Source organism: Alternaria triticimaculans, assembly GCF_023758025.1.
Source record: "Alternaria triticimaculans strain BMP 0046 chromosome Unknown scaffold_53, whole genome shotgun sequence".
Classification (NCBI taxonomy): domain Eukaryota; kingdom Fungi; phylum Ascomycota; class Dothideomycetes; order Pleosporales; family Pleosporaceae; genus Alternaria; species Alternaria triticimaculans.
Genome location: NW_026056010.1, coordinates 19,979 through 37,865, shown reverse-complemented (window position 1 = coordinate 37,865; position 17,887 = coordinate 19,979). Strand labels below are relative to the sequence as shown.

Here is a 17,887-nt window from a genome sequence, read left to right as displayed (position 1 = left end):
TTTTGCTGCACGGCCAGTGGCAAGCGTCGTAATGCTGGGTTTTCATGTTCAAATACGCTGGCGTAGAAGCAGTCCTGTGGGGAGGGGCACGGTAGACGTTATCTTCTGCGCACTCAAATACGTAGACTCGGCCGCACGCGGTAAGAAGTACGTACGTAGTCCTGTGGATACGAGGGAAGGTTAGTAGGTGAGGCCGAATAGGGCGACCAAGGCGTGAAGGCTGTGCCTGGTGCTTACGAACAAAGTGGACGATGACGGAGCCGGTCTGGCGTTTCAGTTTCTTCATGGAGCAACGAGAAGCGCCGGTGTTGTGCAGCAGTTTCAGCGGCGTGCGTGTCGTGTGGAGATGCAGGTGGTGGTGCAGCGGGTGATGAAGCGCGCGTGAAGGCGCGACGTGTGTGGCCAGGTGCGAAACGCCGCCCGTCAACGCCAAGCGCCGGGCGCGGGTAGCCCAATTATGTTTGCCACGCTGCATCTATCTTTGGACAAGCCTAGTGGCTGCTGGGTATTTTGGGAGCAGCCCCAGCCAGGCGCTTCGTGTTAAGACCGTCCTGGTGGATCCGCAGCCGACATGGCAGTGTTTAATAGCGATGTGCCCCTCTAGCACTCGCCTGTCCCCAAGTATTCGCAATATCATCTGCACACTTCCGGCACCAGCCTCATACCCGTGGACACCCCCCACATGATGCTGTCCACCCTCCAGCCCTCCCACCCAGCATCATCTGCCATGTCCGGTATGACCTCAATGACTTCCTCCATGGCCGCCTCGCTGCCTATAATACCCCCGCGCCAGGCCCCGCCCCGGCCCAAACTCTCCATCAACACTGAGCAGCCGCGCATCCTGGGCAAAGGTGCCAGTCTCCGTCTTGAAACCCTCAGTGCCGTCTCGCCCACCGTCCGCAACACCTTCTCCAACGCCTATGAGCGCCCGGCGACTGCCCCAACACTACAACGCCCCTCAAGACCCCAGCTCTCCATCGAGAGCGACGTGCCCGCCACCAGCGGCTCTACCAGCGCATCCACGCCAAGTTCAGCGTCTACCCTCTCCTCCACCCTCACATCGGCCTCCAACGACTCGGCCACCCTCTCAATACCCTACAAGCAACCCCACAACCTCGCCTCCATCCTCTCCAACAGCCCCGCGCGCTCGATAATACCACGCAAGATGGGCTCCAGCCGGCCCATGTTCCCCGCCGAGAAGCGCGTCTCCTTCCGCACACCACTGGAGGAGGAGATTACCACCACCAGATACACCCTCGCACACTCCGACATTGAGTCTTCCGTCTCAACACTCTCCTCTCTCGCATCCACCGCCTCCACCACCGACTCCGACGCCTCGACATCACAGCCGTCATTAAGTCTCAAGGCTCTGAAGAACCCCTCCGAAACCAGCATATCGCCCCTCCAGCTCTCCCTCATCAGCACATCGTCCTCTGCAGAGAGCTCACCAAGACCAAAGTCGCCCCGCACCGGCGAGAAGCGCGACTCGTCCTCCTCAGACGACGACAGCGACTCAGCTCCCGAAACTCCCGTCGCCGGACGACGGAAGCGGACGCGAGACTGGCGCTGGACACTCGGTCCCTTGCCTTCAGACAACAAATCGTCAGTATCGTCGGCGAGCGATGCGACGGTCAGCGAGGACAGCAGTTGATGAGGTGACGGCGCGCATGATTACGAACTGTACAGAGTGGGACGAAGACAACGGATGCGGCGTTACATTCCCATGGCATTTCTCGGTGTTTTATTTGTCACTTTCCATGATACCACATTTGCATATCCCGTTTGTCCTGGACGAGACAATCGCTAGCATCGCATTACATTGCATTTACTATTACTTTAACTACCATTATCAAATCTACATACTACTCTGCTCTACCAACAAGAGCGGACCGACACTACATCTTTCACTTGCAGATCACTATATTAATTACTGCGCATCACACTCTTTTCCACTTGACTTCACCCACGCAAGCAAGTGCAAGTCTTATCCGAATCCCCCTCGCGATCATCACTCCTCGGCCATGTGACAGGATCGGCTGCCGATCGAACATCGAACGGCGGTGCGTGCGGGACAGCCCACAGCCACCGACCGCACATGACAAGGGCCCGAACAACGCAAGTCTACGCGACACACACAACCAGTTGCCAGGGTCTCGGAAAGCAAAGCAATCACAACGAAGAAAAACGTCCATGATCCCGAAATAACATCATTACGTGCGTGAACAGCCAAAACGCCCTTTCCCACCACATGCACTTCGTTTTTGCCTCCGCCTCCGCCTCTCAACGCAACGGTCCTGACTTGCATACACACATCCGTCTGTGTGCATGTGCAGCTAACCATGACATCACCGCCTCATCTACCGGGACCTACCCAGCCACGCCATTCAATTTACAATTGCCGTAGCCTACACACAAAGTGGGCCACGCAATTTAGCCATGGCTACTTCCGTAATCCGTAACAGGATGTGAGATCCGGATTCTCCTCTCGATGTCTGCTCGGAATCGGGCTGGGATAATGTGGCTGGCGGGAGGAAGAGAACCGCCGAGATGTTAGACGGGGGATTCAGGATACGAAGTTGTGCCGGCTTGGCTTGGTAGTAACTGGGTGGGTATGTATGGAATGGTAAGATGGAGGGAGAGGCTGCACGTGATGGAACGGTTGTAACAGAAGCAAGTACAAGGGTATTTTCAAACATCGTCGTGTGTTCTTTTCGTTTCAGTTTCATGTTCTGAACACCCCCCTCCCACCCCACTCCATCCAGTATCTGTGTGGTGTGTTTGCGACACAGCATGGGGGTCAGTGGAGACTGAACATCTCAAAATAAGCCACAGTGGGACGCGGTTTCTTTGCGAGAGTCAGCGTCGCGAAATGTGACAGCTGTCAGATGCGTCGGAGGATTATTCGTGAGTTTCGGGCATATTGTCCAGACGGTTCGTGTAACACGATCTTTACTAGAGATTGAGAATAGCAGTAAACCAGCAGTAAACCCGACGCGGCTTCAATCTCCACAATCGATACTTGAGTAGAAACATACGGGTTGTTGTTCGTATCGCGTTCGTGTCTCTACAACTCTAGCGCGATTCGGCTTCAACACCTGGGCATGTTCCTAGTCTTTTCGGTTCTCGTCTCAGAGCCTGCAAGACATGCAAGCCCGGGTAGAATGAGTTTTTCTTTTCTCATCTCGTACCTGCAGTACACTACCGAGTTCAGCACCCGGCCGGGCGATGGTGGCGCTCAAGCCTCCCCTTGCCGACTGCGCGAACGAACGCACAGCTGCAGCGAAGAACCCAGCCGCATACACGTCGTCATCGTACCTTGACAAGCACCACAAGCGCAATCACGGCAAATTGCACATCTCAACCAGTCCCGCTCCGATCGCATCGACGCAGTCAGCAATGTACATTTTTCATCGCGTTTCGTTAGCACTCCCGCGACGCGGCTTTGCAGGGATGAACAATTAGTGCGGTGTTCTGGAACGCGAACCGCGTGGTCTGCGTGATGCAGATACGGGATTGCTTTTTGAGGCTAAGAATAGCGTAGGAACCGCTAGTGAACCGTTTTCTTACTCCTGACTTTATCTGCTGGTCAGGTACGATGGGATCGGATGGGATAGGTTGCGATGGAGGTGGTGTTGTGGAAATTACGGGTATCGATCTCGGGGAGGAGTGTTTTCTTCTTTTCGACGGGTAGGTGGTATCACGATGCATGTTCTTTAATTGAATGCCTGTTCATTCAGTAATCATTCGGACATCTCCCGCGGTCGTGAAGTCTTCGATGGTTCCAAGAAAACACTTCGCAGTTCACCATCCACTCCGCCCAATAACAGCCACACAGTGACCAACCAACCAACTCACTACTCTCTCACCAACCCCTCCAGAGTCCAGAACCTCATCCCATCCCATCCCATCCCATCCTATCGATTCCGATAGCCTCAGTAGTCTCAGTAGTCCCAGCAGTCCCAGTAGTCCCAATCCCAAGCGAAATAACGATCTTCAGGTACAAACTCTACCACCCACCCACCCGTGCCATCCCTCAACCACGCGAACGTGTTCTAGACCAAACTGGTCCGTGTGGTATTATAATAGCGTGTGCGGACTAAGAGCGCAGGGAGCGGAGTCGGAGTGAGGAGCGGAGCGGAAAGCACGGAAGTGCGGGAGCTCGGAGATGAGGTATACGTAGTATATGCATGGTGGTATGGTCTAGGGTAGGGGTTGTTGGGTAGTGGTGTTTTCGGGAGGAGGTAGCATGGTTGAGAATAGTGGTATGTAAGTAAGGGGAAAGGAGAAGAGTGTAGGGGTGAAGATGGAGGGAAAGTATGCGTATGCGTATGGGGCTGTGGTGGTTTTGTAGGTTGATAGGAGAGAATTGGTGAAGGTACACTATTCGTTTCATTCAACAATCTTGGAACGTAGCGGAACGCAAATACTGATGCCATTCATATCCACGTTCTAAGAGGAATGTGTAGTACAAGAGTATCTCTCGAAGTATATTGCTAACACCACATCGCCGAGTCCCAATGAATCCCAAAGTAGAGTGATGACCTAGTCTATCATCCTCCACGACTGCCAACACCAACTCCAGACTCCTACCCCATATACCACGGGTATCCTCAACGCCATAACAAGCCCAACGCCTACAACGCCATTGAATCCTGTAAGGCATGACACTCGCTATAGTGATCCCACTGTTCTCCAACCGTTGACGCCATACTCCCACTCATTTTCTACCATAAACGCCATACCCCCCCATATCCAACTCCATCACAACCCCATCACCACCCCCCATCTCCCTCCCCCCCTTCATCTTCCCACCTACACACCCTCCCCACCCGGCGTAAAATCCAATTTCCCACTCGCCATAGCCCAAACCAGTCCGCCCATAATCCCACTCAATATAACCACAATAAAGCACACAAACCAGACCATACTCTTCCTCTTCCTCCAACCCCTCCTCACCTTATCAAAACACCCCTTGCTCTTCTCCCTCTTCTCTTTACGTTGATCTTCGATTTTCTTGGCTGCTGCCTCAGCGGTAAGGCGGGTAAGACGGTCCTTGCGGAGTTCGGCTTTTTCGTCGTCGGAGATGAGGGAGCGGGGGCGGCCGAGGGGGTGTTTGTGGGAGAAGCGTTTGGTGTAGAGGCCGGATGAGTGAGAGTGGGAGGGGGTGGTGAAGGGATAGGGGGAGGTGGGAGTGGGGGGATAGCCGTCGGAGGAGAGGGATTCAGGTACCATTTTTGTCTCTGAGATGGCGTGGTCGCGCCAGGCGGCGTGCCGGCTATCCAGTGTGCCGTCTTTAGACCATTCGATGACATCGTCGATAGCGGCTGTGAGATGATCGCCTTCGAGACTATAGGTAAGCGCCTCCCAGAGCTGAAGATCAATCTTGCGGATGTCCACGCCGGCCATAGCAAGCGTATTCGCAATTCCCTTCCACGAGTTCTTGGCAGAAGGATCGACACCAGACAGACTCGCTGGGTTTCGGACGTAGAGCCAGGACTGCGCCAAGTCGACGAAGCTGTCGAGGGAGATGGCGGTTTGCTTTACGCCGAGGCCGACGGTGTGGTTGTAGAGGACGAGGTTGTTGTCTTTGCTGATGGGGAGGCCTTGCGGGTACCAGTTGTTTTGTGCCTGTCGGGCAAAAGGGAGAGTGCGGAGGGAGCAGAGGATGGCCATGAGGGCGCGGTCGCGGTCGGTGTACGTGTGGTGGTGTGGTCCGGCTGAGATGGAGTGGAGGTCGTAAAGAGTGGACTCGGGCGCGTGCTTGAAGTCGTCTTCGATGATGGCTTGGATGCGGTCGACCATGTTGCGGGTGCTGAGTACTGTGTTTGCGTTAGCAAGCAATTCGAGAAGTGTGGCTGAGGGATCCGGTCCGCATCTCTTCTCGGTTCAACTATTACTAAAGCAGAGCTACTCACAGTAAGGCAAAGCATCGCAGACACGACACAGCTTCAACCCCATGAACTCAACCACAACATTCTTAACCGGCTTCTCATTCACCGTAGGCACAACAAGCACCCCATCCCCAACTCCTCCGTAGATAGTATGCTTCGTCCTCGGAGAGGACGCTCCAGAAGTGCTTTGTCTGGGCGACCGTACAGTATGCACACTCGATGAGGAAGAGTTCCACCCTTCGTTGCCGTCAGGCCCAAGACGGTAGCCGTTGGGTGTTGTGTGTGCTTGCTGAGGGACGCTGGGTCTGGAAAATGACTTTGATGTGGGAGGCGAGGGAGGCGCCGATGACAATGTAGAAGATGACGACGCGAACGATCGGTCCTGGCTGGTGTAGCTATCCGCATCGGGAGTACTGTAGGCATGGCATGGTTGAAGTGCCGGATGGTCTTCATGATTGACAGTAGCGGACAGTGAGCGTCTCCATGCGGCTTTTGAGCTCGACTTATCAGCGGGGACGATAGTGTCCTGATGCAGTGTCAATGGATGTTTTGGTGTGGTGAGCGAGATTGCGTACCTTGCTACCATGCCGCGATGGGACGCCGTCGTCGCATCGCGATGTTGTAGCCATTGCGATGCACGGCGGTCAATGAAGCGATGAATGAAAAGAAAAGAGACACTCAGTCCATCGAAATGAACTGCAAATGAGATTGAAGAGAGGTCAAGCAGCTGAGAGATCGAAAGGCAAGAGGTTCGGGAAGGGAAGGGATTGTATCAAGTCGGCTTCTGGCCAATGCGTACTGGCATTACACGTCGACGAGCACCAGACCGATTCGCTATCAGACCCCTCACGATACACACAATCATGTTCTCATCAACACTCGACATCACTCATGTGTATGGTGCGTGTTGTGGATCGCGACCCTGGATCGCTCAACAACCACTGGATGTGTGACCCCTCACGTTGATCCACCCCGATGCAGCTGAGCTCCCAGACTTGTTCAATTGGATTGTTTCGCAACGTTGTTTGTTGATTCGTAGTTGGTATTTGAACGCGCAGGCGGCCACGACGATGGTCACTTCGAGAACTGCGATGGTGCCATATCCAGCCTCAATTATCGTCATTCAGTGCTTTGGCATCCTCCACCGCCGCTCTAGCAATCTTCTTCAGCAGAGATTTGAAGTCCGCCTCCCGGAACTTTTCCCAACGATCCAAACCCTCGCTCGCATCGATTGATAACGTCTCGTACCCCTGTTTGATGACGGCGCTGACTTCTTGCGGGCTAAGATGCTTGGACCGCGCTTTTCCATTGCTCTCCAGCAGGGATTGGTAATGTGAAGACACATTGATGAGCGTCTGCATGGAGTCTGATTGGCCTGATAACCCAAATGTGTCCCGGAACTTGATCAGTGTGTCGCCGCTTTCCACGAGCTTGTAGAATAAGTCGTCATACGATGCAGGGTCGGGCAGGAAGTTCTCTCCGCTAGACAGTGCAAAGGCCAGCAGATTGACAAGTATGCTGATCATTCCGTTTGATTTGTAGTTGGACTTGATGTCGCTTTCGTAGGTGGTGAGGAAGCGGACGAAGGAGAGCAGGGTCCGCCACAACTCCGACCAATGGTATGTGATGCGCGTCTTCGTTCGACTGAGGTGCGAGAGGAGACGTAATAGAACGCCGAGACAGAGGCTGGGAGCGGATTAGCCAAGTATGTGCCATATTGGGACTCAGACTCACATGTAGAAGTCAACGTCTAATCGCCTCCGCAGGTTATGGCTGATGGCGTCAGACATCATGTCTAGAATGACAGCTGCAGGGACACGATCGCCCCTCACTGCCGGCAGGTAGGGCTGTCTCTGACGGCACAAGCGCACCGAAAGCTTCGACTCGTCACTGCATAGGCGTTTGGCGAGCTCTCGGTCTTCGACAAGTATCTGCAGCACGAATAGGCTGAGGTATGTGTATAGTGCGGCCCGGGTAGACCGATGCGCGTGTTGGAACATGTAGGACGTCAAGGAAAGGTATGCGCTTAGTGGCGACGGTTCGCTCTTGTCCGCTGGAGCTGACTTGACTAGGTTGAAGCAGAAGACTTTGTTGGCGTTGGCGAAGTCGTACGTGGAGAGAAGTACGCCAATCTCAGGCCCTGGTCTAGCCATACGTTAGCATGAGCTGTGACTGCGACCATGAGTGCTTACAATGCAGCGAAGAGCGACTTTGCTTCATCCGGAGCCGGCACAGGTGTGGTTGGCCGGGAACTGGGAGCAAGAGCACCCAGGCCAATATAACTCAACGTCGAGCCCAGCGACCAGCCCTCTGGCATGTCGTCCTGTACAGCTACATAGGCGTCCCGCAGCTTTGTACATGTATTCCCAAAACAAGCGACCATATCCTGTATGATAGCATCGTTGACAAAGTCGTCTAGCCGCAGTCTATACGGGTTCTGAAACTCGAATTTGTTGTAGTTGGTGAGGAGGCCGAGGAGGTAGAGCGCGGGGAGGACTTGGGTGCTGTCGTCGCAATCTTGGATGTACTACTGGCTGTGAGTATGCATCCCCCCTGTCTTGCTTTCTGTCGTACCTTCATGAGCGAGGGAAACAAATCGCGATGAGTAAAGTACGACGGAAGCGCAGTCTGAAAGCCAGCAGCAGTAATCGAAAGAGCCGCTCTAACAGCCCTCAAGCGCAAAGGAACTGCTCTTGGTCAGCCCATCCCTCCACAACACCCCCTCTATACATACTATCCCTTCCCCCCCGTATCGCCGTATCCAGCGCCGCAACAAAGTCCGTCATAACCGCATCCGCATCATTCAGCCCCGTAAGAACAGCTATGATATCAGAGCTAGGATTCGTGTACTTCTTCGTGAGTGCGGCATCGAGGAAGACTGTCAAGGTCTAAGCGGTAAGCGCATGTCGAAGGTGTGTATTTGTGCGTGGGTGGGTGGCATGGGTACCTCGAGGGCGACTTCGTCGGCGGGCGCGCGGGCTTGCTTGACGCGGAGGATGGCCTGGCTGAAGAGTGCCTGCGAATGCGCTTGCTGGTGCAGCATCTCGTCCGGCGCTACCGAACTGAGTATGCGCTGAAGGCCGGTGGGGTCGGGGCGGTGGAGGAAGAATTCTTGCCAGAAGCCGGCGGATAGCTCGACTTCTTCGTCGTCTTCCTGGGGCGGGTTAGCATGTGGCTGGCGCAAAGTGGGTGGAGATGGAGAGGATCGCACTTTGAAGAGGGTTTCGTAGAGGGAGATTATCTTGGGTTGGAAGATTTCCGGTCGCGTGTCCTGCGTCAGCGGTGACGGCTCCATGGTTGTGCGTGCGAGGGACTTTGGGGAATTTATCGTGGGTGATGCAGGGCTTCAGATGGTGGCAGTCGCAGGCGCGTCGCGCAGCATGGGGAACTAGCGGGCCGGTGGGCGATCAGACGCCGACAGCCCCACCATTCACACGTGTGAAGGTGAGTAAGTCGTGTGAAGGGGGGTTACTAGACAATATCTACTCGAATTATTCTTATTATTGTGAACCGTCAGTCCATCCCAAAGGAAGGCGCGACCAGACTCCCGGTACCCCGCGTCCCTCCAACTCTCCACCCCTCCAACCACGATGCCACAACCCCTCCTAGTCGGCATCTCAGGCCCCTCCTCCTCGGGCAAAACAACCCTCTCCCGCCTCCTCCGCGACATCTTCCCCCCCTCCAAACTCTTCATCCTACATCTCGACGACTTCTACCTCACCGACGCCGAGATCCCCGTCAAGAACTCTGTCCAGGACTGGGATTGCATAGAGTCGCTCAACCTACCTGCGCTCAAACAAGCACTGCAGCACATCAAAGAACATGGTAACAGCCCAGACTGGCTGGTCAGCCAGGAAGACCAGAACAGTGTAGGCGAACATGGTGTACCCGAGGCTGAGATCAAGAGGTTAAGAGATGAGGTAGCGGGGTGGTTGAGGAGTAAGACCGAGTGGCAAGAGCGACGGATATGTATTGTTGATGGCTTTTTGCTGTTTTCGCAGGATATGAGGGATATTCGTGAGATCTTTGATGTTAGACTCTTTTTACGGACGAGCTATGAGACTGCGAAGCGGAGGAGGGAGGCGAGGAGTGGCTATGTGACGCTTGAGGGCTTCTGGCAAGATCCGCCGGGTTATGTAGATGATATTGTGTGGCCGAATTATGTCAAGGACCACAAGTTCTTGTTCAGGAATGGGGATGTGGATGGAGAGCTGGATGAGAAGGTTTGCGAGAGCGTTGGCATATATGGCATGCCGAGAGAAGCGGAGGGCGATATGACGAGGTGTTTGCGTTGGGCTGCTGGGTTATTAGAGGATGTCATCAAGAGGACATGAGCACTTTTCGAGTTTGTATTATTATACTTGTATCCATGTCACTTTGGAGCTTGACAACTCAAAAACTACATACCCCGATCCCGTACCTGATTGTTACTACTCAAGAACGCCTATGCGCCATTAGACAATGCCCTACCCACCAGCCATGCAGAAGTGATGATACACAAATGTCAAAGCGAAACGGCCGACTCATCAAATCTTGAAGTCACCGCCTTCCTAGGTGCTGGACTTGACCTTATCGATGTAAGCCTGTCCGGGGCTCTCATAGGTAGGCACAAAGAATGTGTTGATCTGAGCTTCCTTGGAGAGCCACGTCGTCATTTGACTGAGCTCCTCGCGCAAGCGCGTGACGGCCTGGTGGTCCATGTTGGTTTGCGCGATGAGTTCGGGCATGGTGACTGTGAAAGCCTTATTAGCAATATTCACACCCAACTACTCATATATGCATACCCAGAAGACGCAGAAGATGCTCGCCGCCGTAGATGTCAGCCAGCGGCTTTGCTGCAAGATCATCCGTCGGCGAATTGATGCGCGTCCAGATGTCATAAAACTGCTCGCGCTCAAATCGGTACAAGAGAAGACGTCCGACGCTCTTATTGAAGTACTCCTTCAGTCCAGCTATGACTTCCTCGAGAATGTCCTGCTCGATGCTGGTGCGGTTGCTGTTGTCTTTGACATGCTTCATGTACTCATCCAGTATGACGCCTGCAGGGTAAGCTGAAGGCAGCTGAACGAGTTGCAGGTTCTTAGTGATGTTCTCCCAGTCATCGACTAGGAGGCTCTTTAGTCTATCTGGCATGTAGATCCTGACAGCCAGTTTGTTCTGGAATGCTTCTTCCTAAGGGGAGTTAGAGAGTGCGTTGGGAAGCACGAGCGGATTGCTGAGATACACACCTTCTCCAAGTCATTGTCCCGCACCCTCTTCTGACCACGTGGTGCAGCAGTGACGGAGGTTTGGCGCTCTTCGCTACCGCGCGCCGAACCTTGAGCCTTCTTTTTCGCAGGTGCGGGTTGAGCTCTTGCGGCACGCTGGGCTGCCAGCATCTCGTGCCTGAGGTTATTGGCTAGCTCTCGGTTCTCGGGAGACAGCTTGCGAAGCCGATCCTCAGGAACCCAGTCGTCCCAGCTGCGATGCGTTAGCTTACGATCTCAAAAGCAAGGCGTGGGTTTTTGAGTTTTGAGGGGCCGATTTGAAATGATGTGCCGCTGCAAATGTGTAGTAAAGATGTAGTACGTGGGCATAAGTGAAGTGTATGCAGAGGCAAACGTGACTTCCGCAGTGGGAGATGGAGTGACAAGCAGACGGGCGCAGACTCGAACGGATAGAAGATACGTACGTGTTCTTCCAGCCCTTGTAGTGGACTCTGTATTCGAAGCCATTCTTCTTGTCTTCTTCTACAGGCCTGACTTCGAGCACCTTGGCCTCGTATAGCAACTCATGGTGGAAACAAAAGACCTTTTCATCTTTCTTGAAGGAAGGCTCTGGCGCAGCTGCGGGCGCCATGATTGCGATGGAATGTGATGAGATTGATGTTGATGGGTTTGGTGGTCAGGAAGGAAGCGGTAAGGGTGCGAGAGATTGCACGTCCACGTAGCGCGTCTTCGTGCCAGCCTTGGTGTTCAACAATAAGGACGATACTTTGCGCCGCGAAAGTGGAGTGGGAGTTGCCTGAAATCTGTATACCGTCGACAAGCTTGGTGAAAGACGGTTCAGTCGACGTTTGCTTGGAGTCGTCCAGGCACGTCTCACGGGAGTTTTCTGGGCACGGACCACAACGCGTCGTCGCGCGTTCCGATGGCCCTCCTTCATTGGCGCATCCACCACCAACACTGCCGTATCAATCATATGCGTGGGCACTTTCCGGCCTGAAATCGACATCTACTACTCCAAACATGCCGTCGCAAGAGGCCAAGATCCTCGGTGACTTCCTCCTCGCACCTGCTCCCTTGCGCGACTTCACCACCCTACGCGACTTCACCGACATCTTCCCCCGCGCCCATCGCTCCAACCCCGCTGTACAGGAAATCTATCGCGAGCTTCAGCACATACGCGACAGGGAAATCGAGCTGATTCGCCAGGACATTATCGATGAGGTCAAACGGTCTAAGCAGCTGAGGCGGGAGTACGCTCGGGAAAGACGCCAGGTAGACGATGCAACCGTCGCCGGACTGGACCCGATTGCGCTTCAAATGGAGCAGGAGGTACCCAACATATGGGAAGAATGCCAAGATTTGCGCTGACAATGCCCAGCTCTCCGGCCAAAGTCGCAAGAAACCGCACACGCTACAGACGGTCCACTCCGACATCGAAGAAGCATGCCAAACCCTCGAGGCCCAGATCGCAGAGATAGAGCAAGAGAACAGACGGGCTTTGGCTGAAGTTCAAGACGTCGTTGGCGCCCTCAGTGAGCTGCGACATGGCCGCTTCGCTCCATCGTCCAGTGGGGAAAACATTGGAGAAGAAGTCATGGCCACGCTCAAGCGACTTGAAGCTGTTTGCGATAAACCGGCAGGATGAGAATTGCGAATATCCGAGGACCGTCTTGACATATACAACGTACAAACATGCGGAGCACGATAGCTGTCGAACGCTTCAGTCTTCGACTAGGTTACGCATCCCTAAGATGGCAGACCTGCGCATTACCGCCCAAGGCTATCCACTGCATAACGAGGGCACGCTTGCGCACTATTCATGCTGGGCAGAGAAGTAGTGTGCCTACAGAGACACCCGTGCGATCCCGCGCTACGCCGAGCAGCAGACCCTATTCTTCAATCCTCGACAGGAACAACACCACCACTGGGAAAGAGGGAGCCGAATCACCCCGTAGATCTGGATCGAATTATAGCCTGTGATGTATCGCAGCACGTTGCAGTGCTCCCTGTTCACCCTCGAGTCATCACCAAGGCTATGTATTCAGGATAAAGTGAGCGCACAAGGTAGCTGCCACTCCCATCCGCCGGACCTGCGCATTACGACTCTGGTACATGACATCATCCGATTCTTATGACGGCATATAGCATACCATAACATATTGCCAATGCCTGATGTAAAGCTTGGTGTACTCATTCCCTGGCGCATTGACCACGCACGCGTCTGTATCCCCGTTAGCCAGGACCATCACGAGCACAAGACAGCGTGACAAACCCAGTACGAACTCGAGAAAACATACCCTGTCCACTTCCATCATCCCGCCGTCCAGGTTAGCGACCCCGCGTATACTGCCTGCACGCACCCCGTGATTGGCTGCACGCACCACCGCAATTAATCTATCCAGATGAACATTGTCAATCCCGCAAGTATCAACATCTAGTCCGCCGTTACAGAGATCTGTCTATAGCAAAACTTCTACACGTGTTCAGATCAGGATGATTGTCTTATACCGCGTCGCAATGCAATTCCTTTCCGTTGTCTTGACATCTATGCCGTACTTGCTGAGATGATGCTCCTACCCTCACTCCTAGCAGTACTACTGTCTCTAACCACCTATCCCTCCCTCACATCCGCCTCCTCCCTCAGAATAACCTCCCCCAACCACTCCTTCGGCGGCGTAAACTACCCTCAACTCCAATTCTTCACCCCCTCCCACCGCGCCGCCACAATCCGCGAAATCATCAAAAGCGGCGCCCGCGTAATCCGGCTCTTCATCCGCCCAGATGCCCAACACCCAGATCCAGAAGGCGAGATAGGCGGCTTCGACAAGTCGCTGCTCGACCAATTCGATGACACGCTAGCAGCTATCCACCATTTGTCAAAAGGCCAGATGAAAGTCATCATCGCACCGCACGACGCACATGCACTTCGGGGTACAAATGATGTCGCGTGTGATGCTTACTGCCAGAAACTTGACGGCGCGTTTCTGGATTTCTATAGTAATGAAGAATATCGCGACATGTACAAAACACGCCTCAGCGTCTTCTTCACCCACTACCCCTCCAAGAACTTTGACGGCCGTCCCTGGAGCACGCTCTCCGAAGTCATCCTCGGCGTCGACCTTCAAAACCAGCCTTTCTCCGGTATCTCACCCATTCCCTCCGGTGAATCCTGGCTCTGCGACATCGCCTCCTATCTAAAATACAGCATCAACCTCGACGCATCCAACATCGCCGTCATCAGCGGCGGCGTCTCAGGCGCCCAGTCCATTTCCGGGACTGAGAATTTTCCGGATAGCGTGTTTGACTGCAAGGCTATTGATGTGATTGGTATCCATGGGTATTTCGATAAGAGGAGTGATAGAACGGCGGGGACGGCGTGGGCGGATTTGTTTCTACCCGGCAATACGTTGATGGGGAGGGCGGAGGGGAGGAAGAAGGGGGAGGGGAAACTGTTGTTGGTGGAGGAGTGGGGGTATGTGCATAGTGAGGTGTTTGGGTTGTTTTATAAGAAGGAGGCGGTTTGGGATGGGGGGAATGTGCTGAATTATAGGGGGATTCCTTGGGTATGTTTTGGTCTGTTTCCTCTCTTTCTCCCTTCCTTCCTCACTATATCATATTTGGAACTTCGACGTACTCCACCCTACTAACAAACCCTCCAAGCTCTACTCCCACCTAACCCCCCTCTCCGAATCCAAATCCTCCCGCATAAACCCCCTCCACCCCACCTACACAACCTGGCCCGCCCTCGCCTCCATCCTGCGCCACGCTTTCACAACCCGCAGCCCCTTCTCCTGGTCCAAATACCTCCCCGCCCCCTACCACATCCTCGCTCCCTCGGCGGACGAAACCACAGAAGCATACCTGCGATCCATGCTCACCGGCTCCCCCGCCACCAAAGAATGGAGACTGAAACCAGCGGGCCTGTCCAACGTCACGAGTGTGCGGTTGAACCCGTATATCATCGAACAAAGCGAGTGTACGTTTGGTTGTGTGGGGCATTTGTGCGACGCAGCAGATGGCTGTGCACCGGATCTTCTCTGCAAAAACAGCATATGCCAAACCAACCCCTCCTCGCAGCCAGGGAAAGTGGGGGATAGGTGTAATAGCAAGGCCGTCTGTCAAGCGCATTTACGGTGTGTGAAGGGGGAGTGTGCGGCTTGTGTTGCACGGATGACCATCCAACCGGAAAACAAGAAGGGGAAGAGGACGATACCAGGAGACAGCGGGATGCAGCAAGAGGAGGAAGAGCGAAGGAGGAGGTATGCGGTTAAGCCGAATGATCCAAAAGGAACATGCTACACAGATTCCTTGCCTCACCTCTTCGCCATCGCCTCCCTCTCCTCCCTCTCTACCTCCCCTTCCCAACCACCAAGCCCACCGATCTGTCTCTCCCCCTCCCCTTATCCTCCTAAACCCAACCCCTGCACAACACCCTCCCACTGCTCCTCTCACGAATACTGTTCCTGGGGCTTATGCACACCGTGCTCCCCCAGCGACTCCTGTCTCGGCAGTCCCTGCCGCAGTAACAACGCGTGCAAAACGGGTTTCTGCAACGATTACGGGAGATGTGATTATGTAGCCGCTAGGAAGAAGAAGGCGACGGGGCCGGGGGGCGCAAGGGGAAAAGTACATGGGAGGGTAGCGGGGGTGCCGAGGGGGTTTGAGAGGGGGCCTGCGAGGGTGAGAGATGAGAGTATGAGGGTTGTGGTTCCGGAGGAGGGGGTTAGTGAGACGGCGGGAGGGGCGGGTGCTACTGCTACTGCTACGGCGACCGCGGCGGCGTGAAGGAAGATAGAGAGGGCTGTATGGGCTACTGTAGGGAGAAACGGCACAAGACAAGAAAGGACAGGATATGAATAGCCATCTCAATCTCGAACAAAAAATAAATTCCTCAGCGCTTAAATATTTACAAGAAGATTAGTTTCATACTAGTTAGTGTGTTGGGGTATCGTATCGAATGCCTCCCTCCCTCCCTCCCTTCCTTTCCCAAAACTCCTTTTTGTTGGTTGGTAATCTGTAGCACATGTACAATCATGGGATCACGGCGTCATGACCTCGTAGAACGCATGCGCGTGAGTGTGATTCATGTCTGAGACGGGGTCGTGGCTCCGGGCTGGGCGTCGTTCGGCGTAGGTCCGTTGCATCGTAGTCGGGTCTTCGTGCTAGCAGGTGACAAAGCGTATGGCGGTAGCAGGTAACTGTCGGGGGTCCACTGCAGTGGCAATCCGGCAGATCACCCCATCGAAACCCGATACTTGTCATTCTCCTCAATCAGCTTCTCCAAAAACGCCGCCGCCTCAACAAGAACCTGACTCTTACTCAGCCCGCCACCTCTTACAGCAGGCACAACCTCATTCAAATCCTTGTACCCCTGCTTGATCAAATCCCGCCGCTTCTGCTCCGACAAAATATGATTATTCCGCTTCTGTTCCTCAGTAAGATTCTCGCGATGTGCCTTCTGAGCCGCAGTAGATGCCCTCTTCTTCTTTGTGCTATCCTCCACCGTAGACGCTTTCCGAGCCTTGGCATTGCGCGCGGCTTTCTTGGGTGTGTCTTTGCTATATCGCACCTGGCTCCTTTTCCGCTTCTTCGCTGGCCGGTCTTCGTCTTCGTCGTCGGATTCGGCGTCGTCGGATTGCGAGGCGGAGTCTCGTGGCCCGCGAGTGTAGGTGGTAGGGGTACTTGGTCCTTGTATGCCGGCTACGGCTCGGAGGATGTGGTGCGAAGTCTCTTCAATATCTTGTATTGATGCCCTGGCTGCGCTCTCTGCGTCCGGGTGGCCGTTGGGTATTGAGTAGCCGGATGGGCTGTTGAAGGAGTTGTCGGTGCCGAAAGTATACGACCTCTTCAAGTCGAGCTTCTGCAGCGGTGGGCCAAACTCGGAGTGGTGTTGTTGTGGCGCCTGGCTCGCTGCCCATTGCGAGGCATACTGTGTGTCGGTGGCCTGGGCGTTGTGGTTCGGTACCAATGATCCCAAGCGTTCGTGTATAAGGCCGTGTTGGGGCATTGTCATGGGCAGCGTGTTGAGATTCAGATCGGGGGCCCTGCTCGCATCGAAGCCGTTGGAGGCGGTAGACAGCTCATGGAAGCTGTGCGAACGGCCGTTCGTGTATGAAGGCTGGGCCTGGTTGAAGAGAGCCGTGGCTGCCTGGAGCTCATCCTGGGTATTGCCCAGGAAATCTGTGTGGAGTGACGAAGGGAATTGCTGATCTTGGTGGAAGTTGTTCTGCAGACGAGCCTGGTCTGGTATGGTGCTGGTCACGCGGTGGACGGTGGGCGGGGCGATGAAGTCTTCCCAGTTGTTGTAGTCGTGGGCGCTCGCCTTGGTGTCGAGGGCGGGTGGCAGGGCTTGCGAGTCGACGAGGTCGAAGGGATTGGTCGAGGAGAAGAAGTTGTCGAGCTGCTGGTTCTCCATGTCGCTGAGGATGGACTGGCCATTGTGGTCGTAGGTGGCGGGCGGGCCGTCGAAGAAGTCGTTGGTGAAGGTGTCTGCGCTGCGTCAGTCAGTAGTCTCTGCGCGGTCGTCGGCAAGCGTACAGCCAAACGGCGGCGGGTCCTTATCGTTCATGGCGGGTCGTGGGAGGCGCCTGGCCGTAGCACCCGCGAGCCCCGCGAACGACTGATGCGACAACGTCTCCAGCTTGGTGGTGGGTGAGGCCGAGGGACAGACTGCTGTCTACTCTTTGATGCCTCTACCGGCTTGGCCGGGCTGGATGAGACGCTGGTTTAGGCCGTCGACAAGTCGTCACAGTGCTTGTGCGTGTGGAGTCGTCGAGACTGGCGTGGTTG

At 54.7% G+C, this 17,887-nt stretch overlaps 8 protein-coding genes across 8 annotated transcripts; 4 read left to right on the top strand and 4 right to left on the bottom strand.

Moving 5' to 3' along the window:
- Positions 1-682: 682 nt before the first annotated feature.
- On the top strand, positions 683-1,651 carry J4E78_011030 (uncharacterized protein; the record flags this gene model as incomplete). The annotated part of the gene is made up of 1 exon (XM_049371604.1): positions 683-1,651. The coding sequence occupies one exon, from the start codon at positions 683-685 to the stop codon at positions 1,649-1,651; it is 969 nt and encodes a 322-aa protein (XP_049216686.1).
- A 3,161-nt stretch (positions 1,652-4,812) lies between these two features.
- Positions 4,813-5,802, bottom strand: J4E78_011029 (uncharacterized protein; the record flags this gene model as incomplete). Its single annotated transcript, XM_049371603.1, has 1 exon — positions 4,813-5,802. One exon carries the CDS (start codon positions 5,800-5,802, stop codon positions 4,813-4,815), a length of 990 nt encoding a protein of 329 aa, XP_049216685.1.
- A 1,198-nt stretch (positions 5,803-7,000) lies between these two features.
- J4E78_011028 (uncharacterized protein) lies at positions 7,001-9,186 on the bottom strand (the record flags this gene model as incomplete). The annotated part of the gene is made up of 7 exons (XM_049371602.1): positions 7,001-7,577; positions 7,626-8,036; positions 8,084-8,418; positions 8,466-8,578; positions 8,626-8,779; positions 8,839-9,045; positions 9,103-9,186. 7 exons carry the CDS (start codon positions 9,184-9,186, stop codon positions 7,001-7,003), a joined length of 1,881 nt encoding a protein of 626 aa, XP_049216684.1.
- A 295-nt stretch (positions 9,187-9,481) lies between these two features.
- J4E78_011027 (uncharacterized protein) lies at positions 9,482-10,225 on the top strand (the record flags this gene model as incomplete). The annotated part of the gene is made up of 1 exon (XM_049371601.1): positions 9,482-10,225. The coding sequence occupies one exon, from the start codon at positions 9,482-9,484 to the stop codon at positions 10,223-10,225; it is 744 nt and encodes a 247-aa protein (XP_049216683.1).
- A 216-nt stretch (positions 10,226-10,441) lies between these two features.
- J4E78_011026 (uncharacterized protein) lies at positions 10,442-11,729 on the bottom strand (the record flags this gene model as incomplete). The annotated part of the gene is made up of 4 exons (XM_049371600.1): positions 10,442-10,623; positions 10,676-11,063; positions 11,120-11,351; positions 11,563-11,729. 4 exons carry the CDS (start codon positions 11,727-11,729, stop codon positions 10,442-10,444), a joined length of 969 nt encoding a protein of 322 aa, XP_049216682.1.
- A 389-nt stretch (positions 11,730-12,118) lies between these two features.
- On the top strand, positions 12,119-12,743 carry J4E78_011025 (uncharacterized protein; the record flags this gene model as incomplete). Its single annotated transcript, XM_049371599.1, has 2 exons — positions 12,119-12,427; positions 12,477-12,743. 2 exons carry the CDS (start codon positions 12,119-12,121, stop codon positions 12,741-12,743), a joined length of 576 nt encoding a protein of 191 aa, XP_049216681.1.
- A 919-nt stretch (positions 12,744-13,662) lies between these two features.
- On the top strand, positions 13,663-15,195 carry J4E78_011024 (uncharacterized protein; the record flags this gene model as incomplete). Its single annotated transcript, XM_049371598.1, has 3 exons — positions 13,663-14,661; positions 14,759-15,074; positions 15,176-15,195. The coding sequence occupies 3 exons, from the start codon at positions 13,663-13,665 to the stop codon at positions 15,193-15,195; spliced, it is 1,335 nt and encodes a 444-aa protein (XP_049216680.1).
- Positions 15,196-16,331: 1,136 nt separating this feature from the next.
- J4E78_011023 (uncharacterized protein) lies at positions 16,332-17,666 on the bottom strand (the record flags this gene model as incomplete). Its single annotated transcript, XM_049371597.1, has 2 exons — positions 16,332-17,587; positions 17,636-17,666. The coding sequence occupies 2 exons, from the start codon at positions 17,664-17,666 to the stop codon at positions 16,332-16,334; spliced, it is 1,287 nt and encodes a 428-aa protein (XP_049216679.1).
- Between the last annotated feature and the right edge of the window lie 221 nt (positions 17,667-17,887).